At 48.2% G+C, this 24,825-nt stretch overlaps 1 protein-coding gene across 4 annotated transcripts in view; it reads left to right on the top strand.

Annotated features, from left to right (window-relative positions):
• Positions 1-1,025: 1,025 nt before the first annotated feature.
• Positions 1,026-24,825, top strand: part of NSD3 (nuclear receptor binding SET domain protein 3) — a 33,414-nt gene continuing 9,614 nt past the window's right edge. For 3 of the 4 annotated variants that reach the window (XM_027744831.2, XM_027744830.2, XM_027744832.2), the window contains exons 1-14: positions 1,026-1,122; positions 6,696-7,423; positions 9,700-9,768; positions 10,228-10,387; positions 10,794-10,948; positions 11,717-12,223; positions 13,006-13,132; positions 16,319-16,419; positions 18,772-18,817; positions 19,358-19,488; positions 20,031-20,159; positions 20,769-20,895; positions 21,294-21,491; positions 22,093-22,263. In XM_027744831.2, coding sequence (XP_027600632.1) covers positions 6,740-7,423; positions 9,700-9,768; positions 10,228-10,387; positions 10,794-10,948; positions 11,717-12,223; positions 13,006-13,132; positions 16,319-16,419; positions 18,772-18,817; positions 19,358-19,488; positions 20,031-20,159; positions 20,769-20,895; positions 21,294-21,491; positions 22,093-22,263 — 2,605 coding nt within the window. In that variant the 5' untranslated portion in view covers positions 1,026-1,122; positions 6,696-6,739. Of the gene's footprint in view, positions 1,123-1,492; positions 7,424-9,699; positions 9,769-10,227; positions 10,388-10,793; positions 10,949-11,716; positions 12,224-13,005; positions 13,133-16,318; positions 16,420-18,771; positions 18,818-19,357; positions 19,489-20,030; positions 20,160-20,768; positions 20,896-21,293; positions 21,492-22,092; positions 22,264-24,825 lie in introns of those variants that run through there. The other variant, XM_039388067.1, reaches the window with a different exon arrangement.

Here is a 24,825-nt window from a genome sequence, read left to right as displayed (position 1 = left end):
GCGTGACGTCACGGGGGCGCGGGAGGCGATGGCAGCTGGGCCGTGACCGTGCCCTGTGCTGGGGGGGCTTAGCCTGGAAAGGCCGGGAACGAGGGGAAGCTCTCCTGTTCCTGTGGAGGCTGGCACATGGATGTTCCCGCGGGCCTTCAGGGAGGTCCCTGCAGCAGCGAGCCTAACCACTCTTTACATTCCCTTTATTACTGCCCTCCAGCCCAGCCCATCGCCACCCAGGGTGAGCTCCAGCATTTGGGAATCACCACTCAGCCCGTGCTCGATCTCTTGGGGAGCTCGCGTTGAGCTGGAACTTCTTGTGCTACAGTTCATGGCCAGTGCTCCTCGTCCTGTGGCTGGGCACCACCAAAAAGAGTCTGGAACCATCTCCTTCAAGATATGTGTATGGATTGATGACATATGTGTATGGATTGATGACATATGTGTATGGATTGATGAGATGTGTATGCATTCATGGCATACATGTATGCATTCATGGAACCCCTCTCAGCCTTCTCCTCTCCAGACTAACCAGGCGCAGCTCCCGCACTCTCTCCCCATCAGCGAGACGCTCCAGACTCTTCATGATCTCCGTGGCCCCTGTGGGACCCTCCTCAGTTGTGTTTCATGTCCCGAGGAGCCCGGACCCCCCGCGAACTACATCTCCCGTGGTGCCCCGCGGCAGGAGCCGCCCGGGGCGGCCAATGGGGGGGCGCGTGTGGCGCGTGCGCGGCGCGGCGGCGCGGTGCGGCGGCGGCGGGGGGCGGGCGGAGGCGGAGGCGCTCGGCGGGGCCGCACCGGCAGCGGCCGCTCTGCACGTCCCCCCCCGCCGCCAGCGCCCGCCCTCGGCCGCGACCCGCCGGGCCCCGCCAGCGCCTCCCTCGGCCGCGCCGGGCGCTGGGGGCGGGCGGCCTTCCTTCCCTCCCTCCCTCCCTCTCTCCCTCCCCCCCCGGGGCGGAGCCCGGCGCCAGCGGCGGGGGCGCGGAAATCGAGGCCGGGGCTCCGCCGCGGCCTTCGCTGGTGCGGCGGGAGGAGGAGGAGGCGGAGGCCCCGCGCCGCCCCCGCCGCCGCCTTTTGTCTGCGCGGGGCCGGGCGGACGCGGCGGGGCCGTGAGAATGGAAGTGACTGAAGGTGAGCGCGGGCCCGCGGCGGCCCCGGGGCGGAGGGGCCGCGGCCGCCATGTTACTGCGGGAGCGGCGGCGGCGCCGGGCCGGGCACGGCCCCGGGCAGGGCCGGGGACCACCGCGCGTCCCCCCCCCGGGCCGGCCCCGCTCTCCCCGCTCCGGCCCCGCGGCCGAGCCCCGGCCGGCTGCGGGGCAGAAACTCGGCGTTCCACCCAAGCGGTGACCCCCTCCACCCCCCAGAAGAAAGGGGGTTGCCGTTCGCGGGTTTGTTGTTGTTGTTGCTCGAATTTTGGGGGGGGGAGTGGTTTTTTTTTCTCGGTGCTGTTGCGTTGTGCTGCACTTTGTTGTGGTCTCGCTCCGCTTTCTGTGTAGGTGTCAATACACTCGTTCGTTTCAATGCAATTTGTTGTTAAAAAAAAATGATAACGTAGTTGTGTATACACCAGCCAACCCAAAGGACAACATGAAGTAGCCAGTAATCATAGTTGAAGGAAAAATTGAAGTCTGTTTTAATGACTGTTTAGTGGCCTTTTGTAGAGATGCAACAGTGAATGCTTTGGTGGGTAGATTTTTTTATTAAATGCTTTAATGAGCTGCTTGAAAAGATTTTACTCCAAAACCTGATTGTCTGCCTTATGAAGGTACAGGGTAAGAGTGGAGGATGATGGTCAAAGGCTGTATGTTTTGTTTTAATACAAATATATTTATTTTGCAATTTTCAGTTGGGCAGCTTTGCCTGAGTTTGAGGTGATTCTCATGAGACATGTTGTGGTTCTTGCCCTGGCTGTGGTCTGTGACAGCCTGCCACGACATTACAGTGCTTGGTGTTGCCAGAGATCTGCCTTGTGGTTTCATGTCAGTCTCAGCCTGTGACTTTCCCTGAAGAACCAAAGATTTTGCTCCACCTTTCCCTTTTGAATCCCGCGGTTCTCAAACCAGACGAGTCTCTAAGCTCCTTTTCCAGACAAACCCCTTTTCTCTGCTGGCCAAGTTGTTTCTTTCCATGGCACTGTGGGAAACTTGTTCAAAGTGGCCTTATCAAACCCAGTTACAGACGTGACTGTTTCTTCTGGCATTCAAAAACCAAACACAAACCACCTTCACAAAGGTGCACAGGGAAGCAGCCTCACCTCATGCTTTAAGGTTTGTCAAGAGGCCTCTGATTCACCTCCACTGTCTGCCAGGAGGGACAGCTCAGTCCAGCTGGAGTCAGGAGAAATCCACAGGCTGCAGGTTTCCTGTTAAGGAATCCTGTGCAAGTGAAAACTTGGTGCTGTGTTAGTGTGTGTAAATAGAGCTTTGCCTGTGGGATTTGCTAAGGACACGCAGAGCAGAGTGGGACAAAGCAGATGGCACAGGCTGGGCCCAGGGATCAGTAGGAACAGTTGTTTATTTCTGTCTGCAGTTCACGCAATTCCAACACCCCAGGATGCTGTTCCAGGTGATAACAGTGTCCCTCTGGGTGGTGTTTGATGTGACTGGAAGCACTGGGAATGCTCAGCTCTGGGGAGAAGGGAGGTGCAGGGCTGTGTGTGAACTGCAGGCTTAAGGTTTTCAGAGGGCAGGAGTGATTGCATCACTTCAAACACCTGCCCAGCCTGGCTTGTCCAGCCAGGCAGCTCTGTTTGTGTGTCTGTCAAACACCTGCAGCAGTGAGCAGCCACTGAGAGCAGTTGCTGCATGGACTGGGTGCTTGAGGGGACCAGCAGCAGTGCAGGTTGGATGTGTTGGGAGTGAAACAGCACAGAAAATGGCAGTGAACATCTGGAGGGTAAGGAGGGATGGTAGGATGCGAGCAGAGGTTTGACTCTCTCTGATTTAGGTCTGTGTGGAGAGGAGCTAAGTTGCTATTTGTACATAAAGAACTTCTGCTTTTGAGCCTGTTGATAGAAAGCCCAGCTCAGGGTGATGAGGCAGTGACAGTGCTCTGAGCACACAGGGCTGACTCACAGCAGAGCTCCCAGCTCCTCAGGGAGCTGACAGGCCAGGTCCTGCCTCACAGCACACACTTGCCATCTGTAAAACACCTCCCTGTGACTGGGTAACCCCACGTTGGGATTGTCAACAGAAAAGGGTGAAAAAAGGTTTAAAATATGTCTGTACTGGACTTTTATCAGTAGCTGCTGTGTCTCTCCCTGTTGTGGCCACAGCCAGCCTCAGCCAAACCCATGGAACTCCCTCTCTGGGAGGAAGAAAAGCTGCAATCATGTGGGGCTGGAATTGTTTGATAATCTGTTATTTAGTCTCCTGCAGCACGAGAGCAAGGTTTAAGAACTATAGGTTTGTTTTCTGAGAGCAAAGTTGCAAAATTCTCATGCTAAAACTTGCTTTAGAGGAGTGCAGTTGTTGGTGAAAATGTGGACCAGGAGGATCCATAATCTCTGTGAAACCTTCCCGTGACTGAGCACTCGCTGTCGGAGGTGGAACTGACTGTTCAAGCTCTGCTCAGTCGAGCTCAGAAGCTCCGAATGGGAAGTGAAACCAGCAGTGTTCACTTAAGGAAGAGCTCTACTGGGCTGACTTGCCCTATCCTGTACTGCTTATATGTTTTATGTCATTTACCTTTTCCTTTGATACTTTGAGTTGTGACTCTCACGTGAGCAACAGGAAAATATTTACTGAAGCAATGTCCCTGTGTAGTCTCATTGTTTGTAAACAGTCTTGTGTCCCTGTCAGCCCTGGGAAGGGATAGGCAGTTTTAAAGAGGAAACTCTTTCTCTCATTAAGAAATTCAGTTGCAGCTTTGAAGGTGTTGATTTCAAGTTGTTTCGTTGTTGATTCCATGTTGTTTCCAGCTGCTGTGAAGTGTCCATTTCCTGTAAACCTGGAAGTGATGGAGCTGTTTATCTGTCGAGCTCCAGTGTTGTATCAGTCCAATATCTGTTGTGGGTCATGTTTGGAAGCCAAATTGTACAGCTCACAGGAGGCTGATGCTGTGTGTTAATAGAGTAATTGCTGGTGTAGTGAGAAGAATTTATTCTGGAACACCTTTGTGCAAGATCAGCTGGAAATCCCATTCCCCTGTGGTTTGGGTGCCGTTGCTCTGCTGCAGGGACAGCTCTCTTCAGTGACAGTGGGGTGTTCTCTGCATTAATGCTTGGAGGGATTATGCAAAGCAATCCTTCCTTAGGTTTGGATGTTGAGAGTGCTGTAGCTCAGGATTCCTCCCTGTGTGCTGTTATTTGGATGGCTCCAGGGCCTGTCCTCTCACTGACGCTGCCCAGATGCCACTTCCCTGGGCAGCGTCTGGGAACTGATCCACTGCAGCAGAGTTTGGGGCAGGCAGGAGGGTGGGAAAGTCTGGGTGTGTTAACAGTGATGACAGGGAGAGACTGGGCAGGAAGGAGCTCTCGGTGATGTCAGAGCTGTGGGAGGAGAGTGGCCTCGGGTGCTTTGGGGCTGCTGAGAGCACTTCAGTGGAGCTGTGGGCCTGGTTCTCAGCCTGCAGCGAGTTACTGAGGCACGAATTCGGGCCTGGGTGTCCCAGCTGTGCAGCACAGACTGGCCCCAAGGCTGAGTGACACAGGTGAGCTCCAGAAGGAGTGAAAAAGGAGAAAATCAGAGCTATATTCTTTGACTGGTAGCGCCTAAATCCGGTGTAAGTAGTGTTTTGAAGTTCAATCCACACTTTTGTCACATATCAAAACAAAGTGCATTGACAGCCACCTCTGCAGCCAGTGCCTGTGGGAGCTGCACTGGCAGCTGGGACTCTGCCCTGCCAGCCGTGGATGTGCCTGGAGCACTGTCACAGCTTCTCAAGACAAGATTTTTTAATAACTATTCAGAAACGAAAAAAGATTGAACCCGGGTTTAGTTAAAAATAAAGCCCGGTGGGAAATCTGCTGTTTGCTCTTTGGTTTGGCAAATGCAAAGTAACAATTTGGTGGTAAATAGTACAAACAGTTCTACTTCCTCTTCCCAGAACGGGCGTGGTTTGGGGTTTTTGACCTTGCTGTGCAATCCCACGTGCTGCCCCAAAGATCCACGTCCCCTGAGAGTGACAGTTGTGTCGGTTTGGTGGCTGCTCTACAGAGCTGTGGAGGAAGGGATGCTTTCACAACCCTGAGATTTAAAAGTTCCTGCAATGAGTGAATTCTGCTGCAGAGCCTTGTGCTGTTATTGGTTATTGTGCTTTGGTGTGAGCGTCTTAATTACAAACGAAGTGACAGATGAGCCCCGAGTTGGTGTCACAGGGCAGTGAAGATGAATGTGAACATCAGTTTAATCTGAGTGTGCAGGCCCCGGAATATGCATCACAAATCTGATCAAGTTCTTGTTCCTGTTATAATTTCAGTTGCTTTTTTCAGTCTCTGAGGAGGGAAGTTCCCTGTGTGTGGAAAGCTCTTAGCTAAGGTGTTGAGATGCGTAGCTTTGGGAGGGTGAGAATTCCACGTGGGCAGGGATTTGTGGAGATCCCTGTTAGAAGAAGTGTCTGTGGGACGCGTTAATGCTGTTTCAAACCCAGACCTACAGGGCACAGTAACCCTCCTGTGTGCCCACACAGGCAGAACAAATACCATGGGGCTGTGTTTGCTTTGGAAGGGCTGAACTGACCTTGTGGGAAGCAAACAGGTGTTTCTTACCTGCAGGTCAGGTCACTGTGTGTTGCTTCTTGTTGAACATCGAGCTGCTTTAGATGAATGCCAACGCCTTCTCCGAGCCAGCAGTTGAGTTTTGGAAGTCTAACTTTGATTTAGTCGGATTTTGGTGTTTCAGTATGCACTGGAACTCTGAAGGTGTGTGTGCCAGTGCTCAGCTGGAATCTCATTCCGTGAGTAACCTCAGGGTTTGGAGATCTGTTGATGCTGAGGCTCAGAACCACATAGTGCTTTATATTAAAACAAAGTGGGAGGGAGATGTGAATAACCCTCCTCATGTAGCTGCTGAGAGCCAGTGAGTGCAAACTCTGCTCTGGTTTTCTGAGGAGGGAAGAGGTTGGGCAGCTTCATCTGAGGCTGCTGCAGGACATGAGGGGGTTTTCCAGCAGCTGAGGTGGAGTGACCCACTTGCTTACGTTGTGCCATGGTCAGAGCAGCCCATGGCTCAGGTCCTCCTGGCCTAAGGGCTGCTTATGCCTCGAATTTAGCAAGGAATCAGAGAGGGAGGAGGCAAAGAGGTTCCTCTGTTTGAGTTGGTGTTTCTGGCTCGTGCAGTTTGCAGTGACTGTGGTGTCAGGAGAGCTCTGTGTCTCCTGTGTGCTGGAGGGTGAAAGTGCTGTCCAGCTGCTTCATGTTGAAATAACCCTTCCTAGTGCAGAACTGGGAGGGCTGTAGAGAGTGGTGGGATTTTGGCACCATTCTGACTTTGTGACACTTGGGCTCAGTTTTTGAGCACTCATATTTCATCTTCTGATATTTCATTAAATGTCTTGGAAAAGAAGAAAGTGGTCACGTGAAAGATGTGTCAGTAACCCTTTTTAAAAGCTCAGTAAGACCAGTCTTCTAAATCCACGTGAGGGTGGTTGCTGAATGGAGAGCGGGACGTTGGTCTCAAGATCCCTTTTTTCATCAACAGTTTAATTTGCTTAATTATTGTTTTTTACTTTACACTGACTTCTTATTTCCCTTCCCCTGCCTCTAGGCCCTATGAGAAAAAGGGAAAGCTAAGGATGCTGGAGCAGAACAATGGATTTCTCTTTCTCTTTCATGCAAGGGATCATGGGAAACACAATTCAGCAACCACCTCAACTCATTGACTCCGCCAACATCCGCCAAGAGGAGGCCTTTGATGGCAGCAGTGACATTGCTGAGGATGGGGGCCGGACGCCGTACGAGCCGGCGCTGCAGCAAAGCTTCCAGTACCCCACGCCCACGGCGGAGGAGCTGCCCCCCATCACCAACGGGTACCCCCCGGCCATCGGCATGTACGAGCCCCAAGCCAAATACCAGACGTACGCTCAGTATCCCAACGGCTCGGCCAACGGCTTTGGGGCAGTCAGGAACTTCAGCCCCCCGGAGTATTACCAGATGGAGAACTCTAACGCGAGGCCGCACGAAGCTCTGGAGAAACCTTCCCCTCCCCAGCCGCCGCCTCCGCCCCCCCCCTCGGCTCCACAAGTGGGGATTCCAAAGAAGACTGGCTCACCAGAGATCAAACTCAAAATAACCAAAACTATCCAGAACGGCAGGGAATTGTTTGAGTCCTCCCTGTGTGGGGACCTGTTGAACGAAGTGCAGGCGAGGGAGTACGCTAAGGCGAAACACGAGGGGAGGAAAGAGAAAAGGAAAAAGAGTAGCAAGCACGACTCTTCCCGGTCGGAAGAGCGCAAGTCGCACAAAATTCCAAAATTAGAACCAGAGGAGCAAAATGTAAGTGGAATGCTAATTTCAGCCATCTGTACCCCTGGTAGTGCTGCTGGAGCCCAGCAGGGTTTCTCCTGGCTCTGGCTGGGCACACGCTGAGTCCCGAGCCTTTCCTTACTCCTCAGATCCTCGGGATGAGGCTGCCAGGAGCTGTGTTTGTAGGACAGCACAGTGTTGGTTAAAAGACTGCATATGAAAAATAAATGTTAGAAAAGGCTATATATTATTTTCTAAATATTATTCAATGATTTAGCATGGTTAGAGCTTGCAGTGCTCTGGCCAGTGTTGAAGATGGAACTTTGGGACAAAAGCACACGTGTTCCTAAAATTGCCTTTCAAAATAGTGCTGGATTATTCAGTGGAAAGTCAGGTTACTGGGGGATATTCAGCACTTTGACATTTAATTAATCTTTGAAAGATATTCTAAATATTGTGGTGTACAAAACCAAGAGCTGTGTAGCATAGGCAGACCTAGTAAAAATGAGTATTCTAAAACAGCAGGGGAATGAGAAGTACCAGCTGACTCAGCACACTTTGGGAAGATTCAGTATTGCTGTCTGTTCCTGTTTCTGTCAGGTTTTATACCATGTTGTCCACATCCAGGGGATGTACATCAGGTGGTGTTAACTGAGATTCCAGGAAGCAAAGACACGAGTTACCTCCCTGATCTCTCCTCCTTTTTCTTTCTGTTTCATAAGCTACTTCAGTCCTTCTGTTTCCTTTTCTCTTGCTTGTTCCTGCCCGCTCTGTGGGCTGGTTTCTGCCTCTCCCAGTTTGAAGGAACGGGTGGCAGAGAGGCTGGCGAGTGCCCGGAATGGGGAAGTTGTATCCAGCCAGGACAGAAATTGCCCAGCACAGGCTGGGCTGTACTCTTACAGAACATAGCTGAGTTTCTTGTAAAAAGCCTTTGGTGCCTGTTGCTTTTGGGAGGTTTGGGAGGAGATCCTGTCCTGCAGGGATCAGGGCTCTGATCTGGTAGAGCGGGTCCTATGCTTGATGGAGTGATAGTGGTGGCAATGTTTTCAATGGAAGATGGGCTGGTTTCACATCCACACCCTCACCAGGAGTATTTACAAGTTTATAACTGTTCCACCTTGCTCCTGGGAATTGGACTCTCCCAGACACCAGGTTGATGATGTGTCGAGATTTTGAGCATCTACCACGTTTGAGTATCATAGTTGACTAACGAAGCTCAGTAAGGTCTTAATAAACATTGTCATTCAAACTTGGAATGGACTGTCCACTTAAAATCTGAGCCATCCGTGGCTGCAGTGGGACAGGATTTTTTTGCTCTTGGAGGTGCTGTTGGAGCCCCTGTGAGGTGACTGGAAGAGCTGCTGTGTCCCACTGGCAGCTGCTGCCAGGAGGCACTTCCCAAGTGGCATCTCCCTCATGCTTGGGCTGTACTTGCTTTCTGGCCTCTCCTCCAGACTCTGTCACCCCACATCAGACTGTCCCCCCTATTACCAGGAAATCCTGTTCTCTCCTGAAGCTTCAGCTGTGCCTGTCCCTCTGTTTGGCTGCTGTTACCTGCTCATCACAAGAACGGAATCTTCTGTCTTTTCCAGCCTGCTGTCTTTCTCAGATTGAACTAAAACCTTTTCTCTCAGATTCCAAGTTCCTAGTCATTTGTGTCATTTGGTCTTGCTTTTGTCCTCCTTGTGGCTTCCATTTCCCTTTCCAAAGGTGGTGTTGCAATAATGTTTCGTGGTACCCACCCCTGTCCCAGACACAGAGTGCTGTGACAGGAACAGGGTTTTCTGCTGGTGGTTTTTGGTATGAGTTGGCTGGGGCAGTCTCAGGTCCGTCCTCCCACCAGTGTGCTTTCCACTGCATGACTTCATCTTCGTGTCACTTTTGTCATCTTTAGGGTAAATGGTGTTTTATGTGGGACTCGCCACGTTACTGTGGATATCCTCACATGTAGTTCTCAGGGATTTTTTGAAGCTGTGTGTTATTTTAGGTGGAGAGTTATTTGGATTTGCTGTCCCTGAGCGTATGTTCTTCTGTCACCTGTTACAGGAGAGCATTGTTGTATGCAGGTGTGATTGTAATGTAAATAGTGTAAGGGAAAACAGGTATTTTTTGATTGTGATGTTACTGTGTTTTGAATTGGGCACAAGGAATCGCCATGTTCATGTTTTCTGGGTTCATGGTTGCCTTTCTCTCAGTGATTAATTTTTTTCTGCCTGGTTTCACTATTATCTTGTGTTGTTTTACTGTCCCCTTACCTTGTTTGTGTTTGTTTTCCTCTTTTCTCTTTGTTGTTACCCATTTCCTAGAGACCAAATGAGAGGCTTAGCACGCCCTCAGAGAGACCAAGAGAAGAAGCCGTGCTGGAGGAAGCCCCGGTTAGTACATACACCAATTAACACTTTTGGAACTTACAGAATGTTACTATTTTTTGACTATTTATTCCACTGATCCCTTAAATTGTGTGATAAATCAGTTGCCATTTCTTTGAAACTTTTACTAATCGTTGCTGCATTAATGCATCTCTCGTTGTACTGGATTTATTGCTTCATTTTATCTCAAAAGCAACATTCTTAACCAATTTAGGAAGCAGAGATATTTTTGGGGTAGTGGTGGGGGCTGCTCTTTTGTGTCTTGGTTTGTCAGTGCCTGTGTTGTGTAAATCCCAGCTGTGTGCAGCTCCTTTCTGTCATGAGTCTAAGAAATGTTTCTCTTGTGTTGGATTATCGAACCCCAGAGATACCTGAGAGAACAACACCAGGTCCCAGTAGGTGCTGTGTGCATCTCTGAGTGCTCTGAGTCCCCTCCTGTGGATTAATCTGGTGTTTCCCTTGCAGGTCCAGCAGCTCTTGCCGTCCCTTCCAACACAAGCCCCCCATGACGTCAAGTTCCAGGTTGGCGATCTGGTTTGGTCCAAGGTGGGGACGTACCCGTGGTGGCCTTGCATGGTGTCATGTGATCCCCAGCTTGACGTGCATACCAAAATTAATACAAGAGGTAAGGGAGGAAGGTCTCTGCTGTAGTGTGTCCTGTGTCTGTAGCTGTTCCTGTGTTAAAAGTATCTTTGCACTGCCCTTGCGGGGTTAGTTCTGCGTGTGCTGAACAGGTCAGTCCTGACGTGCCCAGAACTAGCGTCTGGTAAATCACCTCTGCAGAGGAGCCTCTGCACACTGGGCTTGTGCACGGGTGCTTCTGCTTTTCTCAAGTCAGTGAGAGAGTGTTCAGTGAGGGCAGGGTTTGCTGATCTTCCACCTTAAACTGTTCTGGATCCAGCCTCGTTGGATTTCTGCACTTCAGCCAGGTACTTCTGCCAGCAGGAGTGGAACTGTGGGGGGGAGAAAAGCTCAAGCTGAACAAGCAGAGCAGTGTTGACACAAGCGCTGACGGGTGTTTTCCCTTTCAGGTGCCCGGGAATACCACGTCCAGTTCTTCAGCAACCAGCCGGAGCGGGCCTGGGTGCACGAGAAGCGCGTCCGGGAGTACCAGGGGCACAAACAGTACGAGCAGTTACTGGCTGAGGCTGCCAAGCAAGCCAGCAACCACTCCGAGAAGCAGAAGGTATGGGGGGCACTGGCTCTGGGGAGTCCTGTGTCGTCTGCAGCTCTGGAACTCTGCAGTGCTTTACCCTGGGAAGGGCTGGCTGCCTAGCACTGCCAGGAGTGTTTCTCACAAAGATCATGGAAATGTTTCCATACTCTTACGACTTTCATGTGAAAAGGCTGAGAGCTGAACCTGCTTTGTTGGCTCCTCGTGGAGCATTGGAGATAATCTTACATCCATATTAGCATTTTAAATAGAAACAGGACCTTATGTGTTCATTATTAGCCTGTTCTTTGGAAAATACATTTTAAGGACATTATTCCAACCCCTAATACTAGCAGATATGTTCCTTTCCCATTGTTGTATTGGAAAGGAAGTGTTAGCTATAGGAATTACTTACTGTGTAGATGAACTGCTTCAGTCAGTATTTATGCTGATCAAAATATTGATGTGGAAAGAAAAGAGTGTTTATGGAAAAATAAGGAGGATTGAAAAAGTGGCTAAGTCTCATAATGGAATTATAGATTGAATACTGCCCATGCCTGGCTTTAGTGAAGTCGTAACTCAGGGCAGACACTTAATTGTGATGGTCTTATGATCCAACTTGAGTGTCTGCTTGTACTCTGAGCAGGGAATTCAGTGTCCATCTGTCAAAAAATACCCCGTGAATGGAGAGCAAACTTCAGTCTGCTGCCTGGCAGTTGTAAAGACCCTCAGGATTGCATTTGAAGTGCTGTAGTGGCAAAAGTCTTCAGTGTAATCAACTGTTTGTCCTTGTCCCTTAAGATCCGCAAGCCCAGGCCGCAGAGGGAGCGAGCTCAGTGGGACATTGGCATTGCCCATGCTGAGAAGGCACTGAAGATGACCCGGGAGGAGAGGATAGAACAGTACACCTTCATTTACATAGACCAAGAGCCAGAGGAGGCTTTGGCCAAGGCCAAAAAGACTGCTGCCTCCAAAGCGGAGGCCAAGAAGAACCGGCGGCCGAAGCCAGCGCTGAACACGCAGCCGGAACACGCCAACGTGGTGGCAGGATCGTCCCCTTCCAGCGCCGAGGCACGGAGACAGGGCCAGAGGAGGCAGTCCAGTGTGGAGGAGGAGGAGGCACCTCCCGTGAAAATCGCTTGGAAAACAGCTGCCGCTAGGAAATCCCTCCCAGCTTCAATAACCATGCACAACCTGGATCTGCAAAAATGTAACATGTCTCCGGTTGTTAAAATTGAACAGGTTTTTGCCCTTCAGAATGCTGCTGGGGATGGAAAACTCATCGATCAGTTTGTTTATTCCACCAAGGTACGTGGTTGGTGTGGTGACCCTCTTTCGTTCCTGAATTATCCCAAGCCTGCCTTACTGGGGAGCTGGAACTGTGTCCACCAAGCTTTCACCATCCATGTTCCTTTCAATGGAGAGATTAAGTCTAACAGCTGTGACAGCTGAACCTTTCAGTGCACTGAACCCCACTTTCAGTGCACCTCTGGCAGTAACTGCTTTGCTGGTGGCAGAGCAGCTCCTTGCAGATGGTCACAGTTTTGTTTGCAACACCCAGAAATTATTAAAGCTGTTTCACTCCAGCTTCCTAGTTGAAATAATCCAGAAATTCTCTGGAAGTCTTAAAATCAATGGTTTTGTGGGAAACAGATAAGATGACAAAACTGTTAATAATGTACTAAAAAGTGATAACTACATTCTGTGTAACAGACTTTTAAATTGAGTTCTGCCTCTGAGCTTCCTTCAGGTGCACAGCAGCTTCCCACAGTCAGTGTAAGGAAAAGGCTTAGGACTATTTCTCTGCCTCCTCCTTCTGCCTCTCTACCTGGAGAGTGTTTATTTCATCCTAAGCCCTATAGAGAAGGTAATGTTTAGAAAAGTCACTGGAATTTTTTTTTTCCTTGTGTGTAAGGGGAGATCGAGAGGGGTGGAAAGTTCTGCAGGGAGGTGACTCCGTAGTAGATTTATCCTGTGTGTGTGTTGGGTTGGACAGCATTGATTGTTTCTGTTCTGAGATTCAAGGGCAGATCTATTACCTGGTAGCAACACACAGGGGAAGACAACCTTTTCCTTTTCTTCTTTTCAAGGGAGTTGGTAACAAAACAGAAATAAGCGTCAAAGGACAAGAGAAACTTAATTCTTCATCAGCTCAGAGGAGTGAAAAAGCAGCAGTGCAAAATGCATCCTCTCCTGAGACAACTTCTGGGTCAGCAGGTAGGGAAACTGCGGAGTGCTGGTCTGAACCTGAGCCCTCAGCCTTGAAATTCAGCATTTTCTCCTCACTTAAAAATTATTATTAATGTCTTTCTGTTTACACAGTAGTTGTAACGGGCATGGCTAATGGCACAGGCGGTGAGCCCAGCACACACAGCACGGCTGTGGGGTGGGATTGGTGGTTTGGCCTCTGAACTTTGTGTCTGCAACTTACAGTCTGAGTCAACACACTCGAGGATGGATGTCCTGTGCAGAGCTGATGGCAAGCTGGTTTAGAAGACAACACAGTGGATGTGTGTTAGCAGGGTATTGCCATGGCTCGTGGCACCAAATGTAAAGTACAAGAGCTGGGATCAAAGGAAGAGACTGGGGAAGTGGCACAGTTCAGTAGGGAATGGCTGATTCAGGATGGGGCTCCCTAGGCTTTGTTGTTGAGTTCCTGCGTGACTTGTTCAAGGACAGGGATTTTTTTAAAACTGCTTCAACTAACTCCATCAGCCAAATGAGGCAGTGCTTGTCCTCTGAAGGCATCTCAGGGGCCCCATCGTAAAGCACTGAGTTTTGAAGTATCAGCTCCGAGGGAGAAGAACCACTGAAGCAAGTAATGGAACTTGGGCCTGAAAAAGGAAAGCCTGGAATGAGCTATTTGAATCTCATAATGTTGCCAGGTGTCACTTCTGCTTTAACTATCCGTCTGTTTGGTTATTCCTCCCTTTCCAAACATGAAATAAATGAGATCTGGAGTCAGAAACCTCAGTGGTTTGTGTCCATGAGTCCTCTGCAAACACCCTGCAGGTCCTGTCTGTGTGTAGTTTTTAGGCAGGGCTCTTTGACAGGCACTGTTTTGTGGACTGTTTGGGGCTGAGTACTCCAGATTTCCTGGGTGACTGGATTTTCCTCTGCTGTTGTTGACAGTGGTGGTTCTTTCCAGCTATAGTTGCTGTGGCTGCTTGAATTGCCTTGCAGCAGGAGAGGCCATCACTGTTCTGCTTCTCTCTCTTGGCATCTAAAGGCTTCACCTTCCCAAAGGCTCCTCAGACACGGGGTGAGAATTCTGAGCCTCTCCTTTTTCATTTTCTTAGGATTTTTGGATACGTGACCCTCCACCTGCTAACACCCTGTAAGTGCCTGAGCTTTCCTGCAGTGCACACTCCAAACAGTCACTCTCAAAGCCATGTCCAAAGTCCAGTTATTGGTCCCCTCTCGTGGAACATGACTGCCAAGTCCTTTTTTCAAATGTGAGGTCACTGGAACTTCAGAATCCCTTTGTGGTAAAGTATTTCCCAGACTGACTCTGGGAGTCCTTATTGATAGCCTTCAGTTAGATGCACAGAATTCCACAGTGCTGGGAAAATAGTTCTGTTGCTTGAAATCTGCTGCTGGGAGAGCAGCCCTGAGCCCCCCCAGTGCCTCTGGCCTGCACAGACACCGAACTAGAGTTATCTGTAGCAAGGCAGAGGGCTGGTCCAACGTCTGTCCTGAAACTCTGGATCAAAACAGGAGCATTGTGGAACTGATGACCGGATCCTTGGAGAGCGGGAGGAGGAGAAAGTGCCCATTGCACTGATCAGTGTTGCTGTCAGCCAACATCAGATGTGCTGGTTCTGGAGTTCTCGGGTCCAGGGCTTGATCTTAATTCCTTTGCTGCAGTGAGGTGGCAAAGGCAGAAAATCCCTTCTTGATTACATGAACTGTTTGGTTGCACCCGCTCAAGTTTACCTGAAGCTGCTTCAGGGGATTTTGACCACACACTGAGGTGCCAGAAGATGTTTCCCAGCTCTGGTGTGGAGACCCACTGCAGCTGTGGGAGTCCCTGAAGGGATAGGGCTCATTGGAACCAGAAGTTACATGTGGGCAAACAGGAAGGGTGTTGACCTGAGTCATTAATTTCTAAATTATTAATAGCTAATTGCTATTATTAATTAGTTAGTATGCTTTAAAAGTTTTTTCCCTCGAAGAAAAACAATTTATCCCCTCAGAAATACAATTATTGTAACACAATAACGTTTCCAACTGGATAGTTTAGTTACTGCCCTACTCTGGAGCCATGCAGCTGTGAGAAAAATGCTCAACCCATGCATCAAGAGCAATTTTCATTCTTTTCTCTGGAGTCCTTTTGCAAGGCTTTCTTTTAGTCTGGTTCAAGCCTGCCTAGCTCTCTAGATACTTTATCTCCTGACAAGACCAGGCAGGTTTACAGCTCCTTACAGCTCTGGCGCAGCTGATTCCTGCTCCCAAGAGTTTCCAGTTTTGCTTGGAAGAATATGGAGTATTTCACAGCTGTGTCTTCTTTAGGAGAACCTCCCCCCCAAACATAAACCCAAGAATAATGCTTCCCAACAGCTCACTGGAAATCCTCAGGTGCCAGTTTTCTCTCAGCTCCAGGTGTGTGCTTGTTCCAACAGCTGCCTGTGGTGTTGAGTGTTGTGTGCATGGTTCTTGTGTCCTTTCTGAAGGTGCTGGAGCACAAAGAGTTAGCTGCCAAAACCCCAGCAGCTCCTGCTTCCATACCACAGTAATCCTCATTAATCTGAGTTTGTTCTCTCTGGTAACGTGTTAAAAACCTCATTTTTCACGTTCGTTAACGACAATAACATATCGTGGTCACTGCTTCTGTTTGTACTGAGCTTTTCTTTGCCTCGAAGCCTTCAGGTGAACGTTGAGGTCTGGTGTGGCTGCAGGTGTTGCAGTGGGGGGCTGGCTGTAGTTCCTGTGTGACAGAGGCTGTTGCCCCACAGAGGGGGCACAGAACTGGCATTTTGGGGAAAAACTTGAAGCTGTGCTTTGCTTCTGAAATTTCTAGTTTGTTTTCATTGAAGGAGTTGGTTGTGGCTACCTTCCCAAAACGCCAAAGATGGACTGCTTGGTTCAAAATTAACCAAGTGAAGACTGGGCCTGAGAGGTGTGTTGTGGAAATCTGTTTGCCCTAAGATGGATTCCAGCTTTTTGTCCCGCTCTGTTACTGGTGTCTGTTTTCTGAAGCTGATCTGTCTCTGGAATCAGAATGTGTGTCTGCAGCCACAGCACCAGCTGGCCAACAGCTTGGAACTGAATTTAAAAATAAAACATTCAAAAGAGGACAAAGTCTTGGTTTCATTCCTTTACCTGTTGATTTGGTGTTGCACACTTGCTGTACCTCAGAAATACAAGGAATCATGTAATGGAAACCTTTTTTACCTTCTTCAGGTTCTGTAGAAAAGAAGCAACAGAGAAGATCGATTCGAACCCGCTCAGAGTCTGAGAAATCCACCGAAGTTGTGCCAAAGAAGAAGATCAAAAAGGAGCAGGTTGGCTTCCTCCATGTAGAGAGTTAAAATATATTGTATTCATAAATGTTGTGGCTTATATTGGTGCCTTTTTATTTTTCTCCATTTTTCCCCATCGGGTTTCGGTTTGGACTATCCTCCATGAAATCCCCCTGTCAATGCCATTGCTGTGACTCTGCTACTGGCATCTTCTCAGTATCAGTCAGGCTATGGAAGTGGGAACGCAATGATGGATGACTCCTAACGAACCTGCCATGTTTCCTTTGAGATTTCTGTTCTGAGCAAAATGGGTTTGTTTCAGTGATTTCTCTTGGATGGAATTTCCACCAGGTTCCTTCCTTTGGCTCTTGATTTAGCTGCTGGTTTGTGTTGAGGTTTTGTTTTTCAAATGAAGTTAGAGTGACTAATCTGACCACTTCTGAAAATGGACTTTAAGAATGATTTTATAGATGAATAGTCAGACTTTCATGTTGGCAGACATCAGCAAAACAGATCTGGATATACCTTTTCTTCCTGAAATAGCTCTAACGTGTACAGGGCATTCCTTTAATCTGGATATCAGACAGACAAATGTTGTTGCTTTAAAAAAGAAAATGATAAAAAATTCTGCATGGAAGTGAGTAGGAGAGTGCAGTGGATGGACAGAAATATTAAAACCTGAATACACTTTTTAACAAGTTTGTCAAAGTTGTTGGTTCTTCTCCTTACATGGTCGATTTTCCCTCTTCAAGGGGCTCTCTGTCTGAAAGCTGAGAATTTTATATGAATGTTTCATAGTTTAGCTTCTCCCAGTGAGAATTTTTAAAGAGGGGCAGTCAGGATGAAGATTTATATGGGAAGGGGAAAAATGTTTTTATCTCTAATTTATTCTTGGCCCCTTGCGCTTTGTTTTGCACTTCCTTCACTTCAGAGACTGAAAGTGAACCCAACTGCTTTTTTCCCCCCGCTGTTTTCCCTTTGATGCCTCAGCATTCCTGCACTGGTGTGCAGCAAAGGAGTGAGTGCTCCAGCTCGAGACAGTTTCTTGCTGAAACTTTAAAGCAACTTAAACGTTGGGTGTGAGACACCTGACGTGGTCCCTGGAGCTTCTTGGCACGAGGGGTTGCAGCCTCCCCCTTTCAAAGGAGTTATTTTATGTTTGTAAATGTTTCTTAATTTAACAAAGGTATAAGAACCAACAAGATGAACTTCATGGATCCCAGGTAGCTTCGTGTGCTTCTCTGACCTGGCTAACTCAGTCTGTGGACATTAATTAAAGTGCTTTTCTCAGGAGAAGTATCTGACTAAAGTGAAACCCAGGGGCACTGTAATGCGCAAAACTTTGAATGTATTAAGTTATATTTAAAAGAAAATAATTTTACTAACTTCTTACAATTATGCAACAATATTTGTTACCCAAACTCAAGTTTTCTTGCAACTGATTCCCCAATTAGTCTGCAACAACTTGGTATAAAATTATAACTGGAACGAGTACAATTAATGGGAAAAACAAAATGTTGATGCTACTGTTACAGTGACTAGTGGAGAAATAAAAGTGATTGTTTAGATTTTATATTTGTATTACAAAATGTATCCTATACAAATCCTTCTATTGTATGTTTTTACCTATTGTACAACAAAATAAAATATTTTTTAAAAAAATTATAGAATAATCCTTAAATATTTACTAAATGTGTTTCTCCATGCATATGTAACCGCATTGCAAAGAAATAACTTGTAATTCTTAACCTTAAAAACAGGACTTAGGCAACAGCTTTCTTCTGTAATTATTATCCAGTCACCAAATTCCCACGTCTTCCATGTATGTTGGCAGAACAGTTCCTAACCTTCTCCGTAGGGTCGAGGGCCGGAAGTGCTTTTGCGAGATTGTAAACTTGTCCAGTTGTGTGTCGAAGTGTTTGTGCCCTCGAGTTCCAGCTGTGTAGAGCCCTGCACCCGGCCGGGCCCGTGCAGCGCTCTAGACAGGGAGGAAGGGCTCCAGGAGCTCCAGGGAGTGCTGGTGGGAGCGGCCCTGCACCGTCCTGGTGCCAGCCGTGCAGGGGGACGTGTGCTCACACAGCCGGGGGGAACAGAGCACCAGGCTTGGCTGCCCCAAGGCCCCGCTCCTGCCTGCTGGACACGGATGCAGCGTTCCTGTCACCCTCGTGCCCAAAGGGAGAGAGCGAAAGGACCTGGCCAGTGACCTGGGGCTGCCGGGCTCCGGGCCCCGGCCTAGGCAGGAGGGAATCCAGCGGGACACGGAGGCTCGGGCTGAGGAGGGGATGGCAGCTCCCACCCCCCCGAATTCTAACCCCTTGAACTGACCTGTTTGCTTTTTGCTCCTAGGGAGAAACGTTCCTCCGGTTTTAACTGTGGGTTTTCCTATTCAAACAGGTTGAAACGGTCCCACTGGCAGCAGTGAAGACGGGATTGCAGAAAGGTGAGTTGCCGGCAAAAATGAACTTGGTGGCTCATCACCCTTGGGCAGAGGCTTTGTTCTGTGTCAGCTGCACTGTTGGTGCTCTGTAGGGCTGAGCATTGGGGTGCTGAGCTCGGCTTCTCTGGTGAGGGGGTGTTTGGGGTTCTGTTACTGGTGCTTGTGCATTGCTGGGGGAGGGATGGTGTCTGTTCATGTGCTGTAAGCACCCAAATCCTTCTGGACATTTCTTAGAAGTCTTTGCTTAGCCAAAGTTGAAGATGGATGATGAAGAGGAAATCACCTGAGGATTTATCCTCTTTTAGAGACAATTTAGCAGCTTCCTCCACTGTGTCAGCATGTTCAGAAGTTTGTCAAAAGCTCTGCCTAAGGTGGTTCTCAGTTAATGAACTTTTCAGGGAGAATTAAATTAGTAACAAAATTGCAAACTGAAAATTAAGGCAAATAATGCATTCCAGGCTCTCATCTTTCTTATTCCTTTGTTATTTTTAAGCAAAGAGTTGAGAACATATATTAAAACTAATTTCAGCGTGTTGTGTTAAGGTGCCAGCGAGATTTCAGACTCCTGTAAGCCCTTGAAGAAGAGGAGTCGTGCCTCCACAGACATGGAGCTGACCAGCTCTGCCTACAGGGACACGTCTGACTCTGATTCCAGGGGACTCAATGATTTACAGGTAAAGATGTGTTTGTTCTCACAGGGCCCTGATTAAGCTGTCAGTGTATAACAGGCTCTTCAGTTAATTAACCCTGAATATGTGAATACGTCTCTACAGATTTTTTTTGTCTTTTATTGTCTGAAAGCATAAAGCCAGGTCTGTTTCCTTCTAATCCCCTCTGTTGGGTTGATACAAAAATACAGTCTTTATTTACAAGTTTTCCTACTCCTTTGCCTGGCAAAGCATTGGTTTAGTTCACAGCTTGCTCTGTGGAAGATTTGAGGTTCTTTGGGAATTGTGAGACTGCTGTGTCTGGTATAAATCCTAGGGGGGTCTGGAAAAGTAAGAGAGCTCTTCGGGGTGTTTTGCTTGTACGGGTGAGATGTATCAAGAAGGCAGCACTTGTATCACCCCAGAGAAGTTCAGCACCTTTCCGGGACCTCTGTGTCTCTTGACGTATCAGATGGTCCTCTTAGCCACAGTGACAGAAATATTTTTCCCAATGTGGTTGTCCTTTGGAAGTGTCTGGTTTGAGTGCCGTGGGCTTTCCCTCTTTGTAGGGCAGTTTTGGGAAGCGCTCGGACAGCCCGTCAGCCACTGCCGACGCCGATGCCTCGGATGTACAGTCAGTGGACTCCAGCTTATCCAGGAGAGGGACTGGCACAAGTAAAAAAGACACTGTTTGTCAGGTAACTGGTGGTACTGGGAAGTGATGGATACTAAATATGTATTCCCCCTTTTCTGTTTTCATATTACGCTGCTTGTTTTAACTGCGTCTTCTAACCATGTCTCTCAGATAAAATATCCAGGATTTTAGGATTTATGCTCTGGAAATTATTCATATGAAGTGATCATGAAATTATTCCTAAGCCCTCCTGCATGCCAGGAAGCTCAGAAGCTGGAAAGTGGTGTCTAATCCAGACCTGCCAGCATCTGTAGAAAAAATAGATGCCATTTTCTGCTCCATCTGAAGATTTTATGTGGTCATTCAGGATAGGGCAGAGCGAGGATTTTCCAAGAGAAAATCCTGGAATCTTCTGGCCAGTTTCCTTGTCAATAGTAAAGGACATGAAGAGCAAGAGCAGCTTGTTCCCTGAAAAAAGGAAGGAGTGTGGGTGGATGCTGTAGTGCCTGTTCCCAGGGCAAGGTGCAGGGAGTGCTGGGATCGTCCTCAGCCCAGAGACTTCTCGTAGCTCTGGAGCGCTTTCCAGCCCGTTCCTGTTGTTAACACCTGGCAGCCATTGGCACTTCAGGGTGTCAGGTACCCCGTTCCCTGCTGAGCTCTCTGCCTGTTCCAGATCTGCGAGAGCTACGGCGAGTCGCTGCTGGCCTGCGAGGGCGAGTGCTGCAGCGTGTTCCACCTGGAGTGCCTCGGCCTGAAGGCTGTGCCCGAGGAGAAGTTCATCTGCGCCGAGTGTAAGAACGGTGAGTGTGTTCCAGTGCCTGGAAAACTGGGAGGGATTTCCATCTTTGCTCAGGAGCTGCTTTCTGGTCAGAGCAGGGTGGCGTGTTCCAAGGGTCTGGGAGTAAGTTTGGGTTGTTCCAGTACTTTTTTAACCTCTGAGGCCAGGTTCTCATTTTCTGCTTAGCAAGTACCTCGTAAGAAAAAAGTAATAAACCGCTTAGGGTTTTACTTGGAATAGGAAACTTTAGTGTGAGCAGCAACTCCACAGTTACTGTGGATCACAGTGTGCCCGTTGGGAGGGAAGGAACCTGTGTTGCTCACACCAGTGTAACTCTATTGGCTTCAGAATTTTTTTACAATACAGTACCTCAAAGAGTTGGCCATTATAGTTGTACTCCCTTATTCCATCTTTTCCAAGGAGAACACACGTGCTTTTCCTGCAAGCTCCCTGGCAAGGATGTGAAGCGCTGCTCCGTCAGCACCTGCGGGAAGTTCTACCACGAGTCCTGTGTCCGCAAGTTTGCCACGGCCCTGTTCGAGTCCCGGGGGTTCCGGTGCCCACAGCACTGCTGCACTGCCTGCTCCATGGACAAGGACATGCACAAAGCCAGCAAAGGTGAGGGCAGCTGCTCCAAGCAGGGAGGAGGCTCAGCTGTGTCACCATAATAACAGTTGATCCAATTCCACGCTCTAACACAGCAAGGAACGAGGGTTTCCTCCTCAATGAGTTCACTGAGATCTCTCTGGGTGGGAAGCAGCTGGCAGCCCAAGACTGCTGTGGAGTGTCCCTGGATCCACACTCTTGTCAGCTGGTGCTGCTGGGTTTAAAGGAAGCCAAGGGTTTGTAGTGCGAGGCCAAGGAATGTTGGTTTTTAGAGACAGTTTGTAGTGGCCTTTAGAACAATTATTTTTCAAGGAAAAAATCCTTTTAGGAATGAGCAAAAATATTTAAACAAAGCAAATGGACTCTAGAATGACGAAAGTTTTTCTTAACAATTTTAAAGTGAAAGTTAAGAGTTAATAGTGAAACTTATTAAAAAAACCCCAACCAAACGATGTAACTGTTTCTTTTTACCCCAGTACTGGAATAGACCCAGCCTTGCCTCTGCCTGTGGGGAATTCTGCCCTGTCCTGACCTGGTCCTGGGTGGGACTGGAGGTCCTGGCGGTGCTCCCGGGCTGCAGTGGCTCCGGGTGACTCTCTGTGTTCTGTCCCAGGTCGCATGGCGAGGTGTTTGCGGTGCCCCGTGGCCTATCACTCGGGAGACGGCTGCATCGCCGCCGGGAGCTTGTTTGTGTCATCCCACATCCTCATCTGTAGTAACCATTCCAAAAGGACTCACTCCTCATCAGCTGTAAATGTAGGCTTTTGTTTCGTTTGTGCAAGAGGTGAGACGCTCGGTTTTTCCCTGCTTTATGGTTCTGTTGTCACTTGTGCAGTTCAGTGATAAAAATTTCAGTGTTTCGCGAGGAACTCCTCCCTTAGGCTCACTGGGGCTAAATGCTGCCTGGGATTTTTTATTTTATTTAATTTCATTTTATTTGGGTCAACAGTTCTCATGAGATTCCACTTGCTGTCCATAACATTTGAAAGTCAGAAGCAGTGACAGGCACTTGGGCTGACTTGTTTTGCCTGTAGGGAAAAGTGAATCCCAATTCCTCAATTCCAGCCGTTGCACACTGAGAATGGCTGCTGGGTTATTAATCACTGTATTAAGCAGAAGGGGATTCTTTCACCACTCACAAACTTAAAACTGTTTAAAATTTTAAGGCTAAAAGGTAGGATTTACTCATGAACTAGAAAAATTCATTTTAATTTATAACTGCCATCACATTTGAGAACTTTGAAAGAAAACCTTTAGCAGTACTGTATGAGCAGGTTTCATGCTGGGCTTTCCTGTATGCCAAAGTTCTCTTTTTTTTTTTTTTTCCTTTTACTTTTTTCCTTTTTTTCCCCACTTGCTCTTCAGTCACCAGGGTTCTGCCAGAGCACAACTTAAAAAAATGTTGGCGCATCAGTTGCTTTGGTCTCAAAATTCGAAATTACTGATATCCTTAGGTGTTGAAATAATGCTAATATGTACCTTCTACAGAATCACAGCAGTTTATATTGGATGTTCTCTTCAGCAGCTTTGAGTGTCACTAATAAGGAGGTGAAAGTGATCCTGAAGTCACTTGTTTTCACTTGTGTTCATTCAGGTGGAGATTTAGTTTGCCTTGACTTTGCAAGGGCAGAATAGTAGTTACAGACCTCTGAATGGTAAAGGATAGCTGGTGCCAGAATAATTTCCTTTCTACCTCCTTTCTTTTCCTTTTCTTATTTCCAAGCAATTTGGGAGCCATCATGAAGGATCGCATTTAAAATAAAATATTTTGAAAATCTAGAAGCTCAAAGTGAAACAGTGAGGTTTGGAATGTGTAAAAGGATGTTCACAACATGCTTCAGTGTTTCCCCTTTTGTGGGCTTACTTAAACATTTTGGGGCCACCCCTAGGCAGGATATGTGTAATGTGAATCACATCAGAGATGCTATGGGGCATTCCACATCAGATGGAATTCTGAGTAAAGTGAATGCCCATCCTTCAACTTTGTTAGTTTAACCAATAGTTATGTCCAAAACCCCAACCAAACTACGTGGAAAGGTGCTTTTTTTCCTAGAGCCAGAGGAGAAACAGTAAAAACAGTTTCTGTGGGAGGTAGAGCAGTTCCATAATATTTTCAGCCGTTTGGTTTTATGTTTTTCTCTTGGTTGTCTGGAGTCAGGCTGGTTCCAGGATCAGATAAGTTTTCTATGGACCTTCCTGGTTTGAGTGTCAGATTAGGGATGTCTCATCCTCAGTGTTTTGTTCTCTGCCACTTTCAAACCATCGTTCAGCTGTGGTATCAAACACATCTCAAGATACCAGGGAGCTAAATCCATTCCTTTGAGTCCTTTGTTAACCTGTGGGCTGCCAATCCAGGTGCCTGAAGCTGACCCAAGATCCAAATATCCTGGAAGACCCTCCTTAGAGGTTCCCCTCCTGAGCCCTGGCAGATGGAATTCCCTGTCCTGTGTATTCCCTGAGCCTTATGAGAACTTGAACAGCTACAAACCACTGCTGCTGCCTGAATCCTCTGTGTCTTACAGCAACTCTCTACTTGTTCTTCCAGAACATTCTTGTGTGGTTTGTCTCCACTAGGGCAAGCTGGAATCAGGAGCCAGAGTGCTGAGAACAGCACCTGGGGCAGGAGCACTGAGCACCTACTCAGAAAGGAACAAGGAACTGAATGCTTTAGAAATCCTCTTTGTCAATGAGGATTTAATTAGTGTTAGTTGCTATCAGAACCAGGGACTTCGGATTTAGGTGCAGTTACTGAAGTGAGGAATGTAGATGTGAGACAATCTATAAAATATGGAAACTTGCTTATGGTGAAGTACTTGAAATATGAGATACTTTAAGACTTCTTATCCAGCCTCCCGTGGTGCCCTCCGTTAAGCACGTCGCAGTTCATGATTGCATGTGTGGGTCGTCCTTGTTTTAGGAATCCTCTTGAGGATGTGTGTCCAGGTGGGCTGACACTGTTCTCCTTACAGCACTATTTTAGCCACCCTGTTCCAAGAGCTTCTTTACAGCCCTCAGTTGTGTGTCCCCCAGGGAAAGAACCGGGGGCTCTCTTGGTAGCTCATCCTTCCTGCTTCTTTGGGGCTCAGTTGCTCTGCTCTTCCCGTGAGTTTCTGGCCAAACGCTTCTGCTCCGTAGCTCTGGGCTCTCACCTGGGCTCTTTGGAGCAACAGGAGAATCTCTTCTTGGTGGAGAAGGACAGAAATGCACAGGCCTGGCTTGGAATGGGGCACGCAGGGAACACCGTGCTGGACTGCTCTGGAGCAGCCCTGGGTGGGCAGGGTCAGGAAGCTTCACCACCACGGGCTAGGACAGAACCTCCCTCTGTGCTTCCCCCTTGGTGCCTTGC

Source organism: Pipra filicauda, unplaced genomic scaffold (assembly GCF_003945595.2).
Source record: "Pipra filicauda isolate LSUMZ 115617 unplaced genomic scaffold, ASM394559v2 scaffold605_size231112_pilon, whole genome shotgun sequence".
NCBI classification, from domain to species: Eukaryota; Metazoa; Chordata; class Aves; order Passeriformes; family Pipridae; genus Pipra; species Pipra filicauda.
The sequence above is the reverse complement of the archived record's forward strand: the minus strand, read 5'-3'. Positions and strand labels throughout refer to the sequence as shown.